The sequence below is a fragment of the Monopterus albus genome, unplaced genomic scaffold (assembly GCF_001952655.1).
Source record: "Monopterus albus unplaced genomic scaffold, M_albus_1.0 scaffold105.1, whole genome shotgun sequence".
In the NCBI taxonomy this organism is placed as follows: Eukaryota; Metazoa; Chordata; class Actinopteri; order Synbranchiformes; family Synbranchidae; genus Monopterus; species Monopterus albus.
In genome coordinates, this window is record NW_018127985.1 from 2,167,955 (window position 1) to 2,176,484 (window position 8,530).

General features: G+C 40.0%; 1 protein-coding gene across 5 annotated transcripts in view; it reads right to left on the reverse strand.

Annotated features, from left to right (window-relative positions):
• Positions 1-449: 449 nt before the first annotated feature.
• trip10a (thyroid hormone receptor interactor 10a) overlaps positions 450-8,530 on the reverse strand; it is a 17,950-nt gene continuing 9,869 nt past the window's right edge. For 2 of the 5 annotated variants that reach the window (XM_020610507.1, XM_020610511.1), the window contains exons 7-16: positions 8,212-8,340; positions 7,561-7,707; positions 7,265-7,453; positions 4,935-5,099; positions 4,620-4,643; positions 3,905-4,014; positions 3,537-3,669; positions 2,784-2,872; positions 2,543-2,676; positions 450-1,992 (exon numbers count right to left, since the gene is read on the reverse strand). In XM_020610507.1, coding sequence (XP_020466163.1) covers positions 1,841-1,992; positions 2,543-2,676; positions 2,784-2,872; positions 3,537-3,669; positions 3,905-4,014; positions 4,620-4,643; positions 4,935-5,099; positions 7,265-7,453; positions 7,561-7,707; positions 8,212-8,340 — 1,272 coding nt within the window. In that variant the 3' untranslated portion in view covers positions 450-1,840. The remainder of the gene's footprint in view (positions 1,993-2,542; positions 2,677-2,783; positions 2,873-3,536; positions 3,670-3,904; positions 4,015-4,619; positions 4,644-4,934; positions 5,100-7,264; positions 7,454-7,560; positions 7,708-8,211; positions 8,341-8,530) is intronic. The other 3 variants (XM_020610508.1, XM_020610509.1, XM_020610510.1) reach the window with 3 other exon arrangements.

Sequence of the window (8,530 nt, forward strand, 5' to 3'; positions counted from 1 at the left end):
CAGCTAAATGAGCAATTTGGAAATTTGAGTTGTTTCATGAAACTAGGGAGAAATATGTGATGGAGAGATGATTTGGTGGATGAATTTTGAATATGAAATTCAAAGCCCCATTAGCAAGTAGAGTAAATCATGTTTCACCCTGCAAACCTCAACTCTTCCATCCACCCATTGCCTCATTTACTTTATAGTACATAATTTTTCATCCCAGAGAAACCAAAAATTCAAATTCTCCAATTTCTAGTTTTAATTCAAATTGATGCATGTTCTTAAGCGTTCATGAGTGTTCACAAGTAGGGTCCTGGGTAGCAGAAAATGTACGGACAGAGCTATTCCAGGGAACACAGACCCCTTAAAATGCATCTAAGGCTACTGAATTCCTATATAGATCTTGAGTTTGCTAAATCAATCAAAAAACTGTAGAGAATTTACAGCACCAGCACATCCTGTTATGTTTGAAATCTTTATTTTCCAAGACCAGAAATGACATAACCATTTTTATTTATTAAGTCTTAAAATGAACATATCTTACATTCAAAAATGGTAAAAACACATTGCTTTTAACCAGAAAGGCACCAAAGACAAATGCACAGTCAATGCTTCTTGTTGGCTCCATGACAACATAAAAAAGCACGTGAATCAACTCGAAAAGGTGTCAATCCAGACAAAACATTATTAGCAACATAGTTACAGACTTCTAGTTTTCTCAGTTTTTATGTGAATGGTTAAAAGGCTAATAAGACAATAGTGGTGTTGTGATAGCTAAAATATATTTTATTTATTACATAAATACAATAGTCTAAATGTCTACAAACTGTCCACTATCTTTGCAAGGGGAAAAAGAACAATGTGAGAACGTTCCTAATACAAAGCACAACTTCTGTCACTAGAAAATATTTATAGAACATACACATTTGTAATAAATTATTTTAGTACAATTTTCAGGTTGTAACTGTTAGAAAACAACAGCTACTGTATATCCCCCTATAGATTGAAAATAAACTTAAACAATGACATGGCAATGATTGTCTGAAAATGAAAGCATTTTTACTGTTATGTGCATGTGATTTACCATGACAGGGGAGTTGCTCATACCTTTGGTCTCACAAACTGTAGAAAACCAAAAGTGAAGCATCCTGCCGCCGACATCACTCATGCTCTGGGTACACTTAAAACCTAAAGTCCAACCATAAGCAAAGTGACAGTGCCATATATCTTTGCAAGTGTTATTAAAGCTAGAAAGTAGTACGCTAGAGACAAATAAGACCTGCAACAGGTCATATATCCTAGGTCCAGCGGTAGAGTGTATTGCCATAGATCAGAGCAGGTCAGTTTATAACTGAAAAAGGTAAACAGGTGAAGTAAATTCCTCCTAAGTATTACTGGTAATAACACACAGTGTAAAGATCACAGCAGCACTCATCTCCCTCCTTCTTCTCTTCTTCTTCCTCTCACATTCAGATGCTAATGCCTCACTAGGCTGTTGGAACAAGGCAAACACTTGTACCATGTTGGTGCCAAAGACCCACACAACATTTAATAACTAAAAACCAAAAATTGATTGTGACTTTTTATCAAAAAGTAAAATAGCCTTGTGGTTTAGGAGGCTAGGTAACCGTGATTTACAATAATGTAATGTGAGCCATGACAAACATACCGTTAGCACCATTCCTCTGCCCATATGGGGCACCTCTCTAAGGAATCATAGCACCTTATTTGGATCCCCTTCTGGATATGCCAGTGGTCTCCCCCAGAGTGCTGTGACGTCTTTATGATTGGTCCCATGGAAGCGACAGCATACAATGTTGTAAAGTATATTTTTCCCCTGTTTCTTGTATGTCTGTCATTTGTTGAGTGCGATTGTGACATAAGATGTAGGTACGTAGCCTTCATCTCCGTTGTTCCTACGGACACGGGTCCACCCATCCCCCTTGTCCTCCTCCACCACAGCCAGCACCTCCCCCTCCTGCATAGAGATGGTCCCTTCACTAGCACCTGAAAAGGGAAAGGATAAACTCCATGGTAGCAAATATCCCTGTGCTAATTTATACATACAAGACTACACAAGCCTGGCTGAGTCAGACTACTAGACAAAAAAAAAAAAACACTTTCACTTCATGATTTTCTATCCATAAATGGCTGAGATTTGTCTTCTTGTGTAGATTAGAGCAATCTTGTGATGTACATAAACAAATGATAAAAACTTAAACACCTCATGTATTTGTTTCTGCCAAATAGCACCCCTTAAACTGCAAATATGGCTCACACAAATGGTGAGCACTTAAAAAAAAAACCACTCCCGTACATTGGGAACCCACATTCTTCAGCTAGTTAACCTTAATACAACAACAGTAGTAAACAATACTTTACAAGTCAAATTCATAGGAAGGGTACTGATTTACAGGGGGCAGTTGACGTTTAGAGAAAACTGCTCTCCTTCCATGAAAATATTTGGTCAAGGACAAATTTTCAGTCGCAGTGGCCCTCAACAAAAACATGGACTCATGGGGAGTAAGGTGGTTGGCTGAATCTGCATTTGACATACCAGGAAAGTTGTACATGGCTGTACATTTCCCAATAGGAGCAGTTAGTTCCTCGTCCTCAAAATCATCATCAAACTCAGCGTAGATGGCTTGAGAGGGATCAGGAGTACTTTCATCTGAGTGAGCTCCATCAGGGCTGGAGAAAAAAAGAAAATCAACAACAACAAAATATGGTTTCCTGTGCAGTGCAGACAACACTTCACTGTGTCAAACATAATGTCCATTAGTAGAACTGAATGCTACCTGTGTATATCATGGGCTCCATTATTGTTGTATGTGTGAACTTTATGGCGCACTGTGTCCCCTCGACCTCCTGCTTCAGCCAGCCAAGTCTACATGAGCGAAGAGAGTGAAAAGGAGACAGAACGGTGAATATCATGAATAACATGTTTACTGACAGACATTCCAAGTCATGTTAATTTGTACAGCACAGTGTGAATCTGTTCCATAGTTCTACTGTCAGGAAGAGTTAGAGATAATGTTTTAGACAAAATCAACAGCCTCCCCACTCTAGGTGTGACATCACCACTATAGCCGCTCAGTATTTCTCTTCATAGAGACCAATGTACACAGTGGGCAGTCTGGGAGAAGCTCTGACCCAGTCATCTACCACCACAGTTTGGCGCTTGTCAAAGTTACTCAGATCCTTATGGTGCTTCTGCTTTTTCTCCCAATTCAAGGACTGACTGTTCACTTGCTGCCTAATATACCTGACACTGACAGGTTCCGTTGTAACAAGACAATCAGTGTTATTCACTTCACCTATCAGTGGTCATAATGTTATGGCTGATCGGTGTACGTTATGGTGAACAGCATGGAATCTGGTTTTCTCATAATATATTAAATGGACAAGTGACACCTAATTACTTTATAACAGGTTAGAATAAACTACTGAGAGCCTTATAACCTCATAATACATTAGAATGAACAAATGGGGGCCATAAAATTGTAAATGATAACCTCATAATATTAATAAACAATGGAGGTCATGATTACCTCATACTTGCTGAGCTCTCCTCTGAGCCGTTCTATATTCTGGGATGTCTGGCTCATTTGGGATGCCAGACTAGCAGGGTCTCCCATTTGAGGATTTTTCTCATAAACATCTTTCATCTTCCCCAGGGCCTCACTAGAAGAGAGGAGATAGTGAGTGAGAGAGGTAGAAGGGAGGAAGAGGGAAAAGAAATCTGTTCTCTGCAGAGTTCAGGGCTGAGTAAACAATTCAAAGACCCACACAGACACCACAGGGTTATACACACGATGTGTGCACTGCATGATTATTATATCCACCTCCTGCCAGAGAGGTTCTAACAAAGATGGTTATTAATACACAGAAGGATACCCACACATACAAACAAACACACCTCTGATCTACTTCCTTTTGTAGCTCCTTGCTAATTTCTTCTAATTTCTGCTGTAACCTCTTCCTGCGTTGCTCTGGAGGAAGATGGGCGAAGTCTTCTGTTACTGTAGGCTGTAAGAGGTCACAGGAAGGGCGCGTTAACACTGAATGTAGGCAGCAGTTTCACAATGACAGTGACTGTGGTAAGAGAAACAAACATCCCAGAAACCAAACCAGTGCGCTAAGTTCATAGGTTCATGTTTAACTGGCAAAACATTAGGTCAAATCTTTTACATGTCTTAGGTTTAAAATTAATGTAAAGTCAGTGGTGTACAACAGAGAGCTGAACCCAAAACCCATGGACCAACAAATCCAATGGAGCACCCACTAATAACACCGCACTGTTATTTTCTTAATTTCATATCAAGAAATAATGTCACTGATAGAAAAGGTGATACAAGAAAGTGCAGAAACAATTAAAACTATCTTAAAATTGGGTTATGAATTGCTCAGATTTATCTTGTGCTTGCAGGAATTCCTCCCGTGCTCCACCACCAGGTGGCCACCTCTTCAATACAAACTTTAGTACAAAGACGAGCCTTTTGGATGCTGCGTGTTCACTCGTCCAAACAGTGGAATGAAAATTATTATAATGAAATAAGCTGTTGCAAAGGAGAGGTGGCCATTTTTATGTCACAAAACTGAAAACCCCACACCAGCGTTACTGTCCATATTACCACGATTCTCTCTGGAGTAAACCTCTGAGGAAACAAGAAAAAGAAATGGTATGTCTATAGAAAGATGTCATTATGTCCTTTCTACCTCAAAAACATGTTCACTGCATATTTGTAACACATACAAATATTAAAAAGTGTGGAAGAGCCATTATTACCAGTAAGAACTATGCCACATGTTTAAATCTTGAAATGATTAATAGTCTTTTTAGTCTAAGCAAATGAGTCACTCTCACAGAGGCAAGGGAATAGGATGGTGTCTGAGCCCTGATGAGTGGAGGGCTCTTGGCACCCAAAGCTCCTCCTCCGGTGACTCACCGATCTCTTGAGTGTCCGGAAGGAAGAGATTCTTGGTTTGACTGTCTTATTGATCTCCTTCAAACAATACGACAGGGGGTCCCGGCCAAACTTGGGGGAAGGGGGTCCATTAGTGGGCGAAGGGGCAGGGGGATTGGAGAATGGTGGGAGTGTGGAAGAAGAGAGCTGGGGTGGCGCGAGACCAAAGTACCAGCACCCAAGCATGAGATATACAGGCATAGGGAGGTGAATAGAGTGGGGAGGGGGGTAGAAGGAGAAGACAAAAACAAACATGGTGACAAGGAAAAGAAAAAGACACCATCAACACCTTAAAGCACACCACAAAGCCAGGAAGACAACACTGGAGCAGGACCTGAGCCCAGAGAGCATGAGAGCACAAACATGTCTGTCTTTGGCTCTTATCAACAAAAAACTAAACAGAAAAACAAAGCAAGCACTACCCACAGCTTTCACTCTGGTACCACAGCAGCCCAACACCAGCAGGCACATTTTCACCAGGTTCAAGTGTAGAGTGAGCAGCGACGAAGAACTGGGGCCAACTAGACTAAACTAAACTTGAATTTCTAATATTGGCTGAAGAAAATAATTTTTACAGTCTTGCTCTTATTTCTATTCATCACATGCTATGACGTTTTAGTCCCTGGCCTTATTGCAGAAACGTAGAGATCCTGCAAAGACACAACTTTATAACTTATTTAACAGAACAACACTGCTTACTTTGAACTGGAAATGAAGATTAAAGTATTACCCAAAGTGTATACTGTAAACTGTAACATTACTACATTTAAGAGCTAGTTGAGTTACGTTCTGGTTCCGTTTTGACCTCTTTTATGTAAAGTCTGAATGCATGCACACACAGTTTTACAAAACACATGATAATTATAATGGACAGCTTGGAAAATGATAAGTAAAAATCTGTGCCATCTCATAAATCAGCCTGCCTAATTAGCATAGTGGAACTCTATATATGAATTTTTTGGGACTGACTTCTTAGAAAGAGGTTAACTTGAAAAACAGGATGCAAGTGAACCAATCCCTGAGTCAGCAGTACATCTACATGGGAAGATGGGGGTGGGCACTATAGCTACATTACACAGGAGGCCAATACCTTCTAGTCTTCAATAGTGAATGTATAAAAACAGCCCTACTACAAGGTCACTAGTATAAATACTAAGAATTGGAAGTACAGCACTATTATTATGGGAACATCAACTGGGCAGATGAGACTTTTCTCAAGAGCTATGTGAAGCTAAATACAGGAGAGCAGTAAAGAATGAAAATGTCTGGGGGCTAGACATAAACCAAAAGCTCACTCAAGCCAGTACAGTCATCTTCCTATTCATACTGCTGCAGGCCTAACTGGGAGAGCACGACTGATGACACAGAGCAGTGTGCCATAGACATACACTGAACAGGAAGAGGTTACAGCAGAGCCCAGGCAGTAAGACATGCAGAGAGAAGAGATGCATCGAACAAGCAAACACTGCAGAGAAGGAAGAAGGGATCATTTAGTGCTGGGGCTGGAGAAGGCTACTATTAGCTGGTTAGTGGTCAGCCTTTCATATCACCAGTTTAATTTTGGACCTCAGCATGTATGCTCCTTTTGAGATAAGGTCCACAATTCACCACCGTGTAGTGAAGCTCTCTTTATCCAGATACCCAAGAGCAAATACAAAAATATAAATGTTTACAGTTTTAGCGTAAATGTTGGTTAAACCCAACTCAAGTTTTTCCTGACCTGGCAAATCTGGTGTCATCTCAATGGCGGTTCAAAGATTTTATTGTGGTGTGAAACATAATGCTAGGTTCTGGGCAGTATAATGGAAGCAGTGTGTCTGTGAATGCCTGTAGAGGAAAATTCAGCATTGATTGGGCCCCATGTTGATGAAAGCACAAGCACAGCAGAATGCTGACTGGCAGCTGACCTACTGGAAACCAGGGAGGGAAGGTGGGGTGGTGGGGGGTGAGGTTTATTCACTCACAGCCAGGAACGCAGTCATGCAAAGGACCTTTTCTAAAAGGGTTGAGATGTGTGTGAGTACATGTATATATTGAAAGAGCTTCATGCATTATTATACTGAGCTTTAGCGATGAGAAGCTGGTGTATGCGTTTGTGTATTGCCTCAGGTCCATCACGAGCACTCTGCCTGCTGGTTCTGTTACTCAAACACTAACAGAGCAAGGAGTCATCAATTAATCTGTCTGACTGCCCACCTGCCGGTTTTCTAATATGCACAATTTGCACAGTGTAAAGAAATAAAAACATCTGTTAGTGTGAAAACATGTTATTAAATCAGACAAATATACTGTACGAGTGTGAGATGTCCTACCTTACTCCTTTTGCTGAAAAGCCAAAAGTTTTTGCCTTTGTTCTTCCCTAGAAGGTCCGCGGGACCTTTAGGTGTACTCAAGCTGCTGTCAGAGGAGGTTCGGTTGATGCCCTGACTGAAGTCCTCAAACTCCACATCTCCAGGACGCTCAAAGCCCGACTTGTTCTGCTCTATTACAACCATGGAGTCCTGTTAGATGTGATTATGAATAAGAGCAATCAAGAGTTAGATTCAAACCAGGGTATGGAAATGGGCTGCATAGTAATATCTATTTAGCATTTCTGAGACCAACTCACATTTTTCTCATTAACATTAGTGCCAGCTTTAGTAATTCCTTCAAGGCACTTGCCAATGATAGGCATCACATGCTTCTCTGTGTCTGAGAACAAGATGTAGCCCTGTGCCAACTTCCTTATTCGTCTCTCATCCAGATCCTGCAATTTCTAGTGAACACACGACGTTTGCTCAATCAATGCCGTTATTAGGGTTGAGACAATGCATAATCCATAATCCAATGTGTATGTCTATACCAAGTTCACAATATGATATTTCTATTACAGGACCTCATCTGTGGCAAAATCCAACAACACAGTGTATCTGAACAAGTTTAATTATTTAGGATTCTAAAATATACTAGTCAGTGTTCTGATGAAATGTTCAAAGCCAAAACTTTGGCTTTTGTAAAAATCAACAAAGTGGTTCCCTGCAGATTTTACATTGTGCAATTAAAATTAAAGTGGCTACTTGCAGATTTTACATTGTGCAATTAAAATAAAAACATACTAAATATGATTATTTTAAAATGTTAACACGGTTGTTTAATTTGCTAAATGCCATACTACTAAAATTAAGTTTAACAATAGTGTGACCTATCACAGAACCATATGTTAACAACTCAAATAAACATTGCAGGAATACTGTCATGTTGCAATATGTATTTAACTTACATTGAAAACGAGTGGCATATCATTAAAATAGAACTGGTTCTGCTCCTTGTTATACTTCTGCAGCTGAGCAGCGTAGTCATTCTTGCACTCCTCTGCTACATGTGCTCTCATATGAGCCTGCTGTTTGGCCTACAACCAAACATACATCAAACAGGTTAACCAGCTGCACATCATTCAACTTTTATTGCATGAAATATTCTTACTTGAAATATATTAAATAAATTGATTAGAAATAGTCCCAGCAAGAGTAACTACCCTCAATATTTTATGGATAATGACACACCTGTTAATAGATTGGAGGATGTAGTAGATAAGTTTA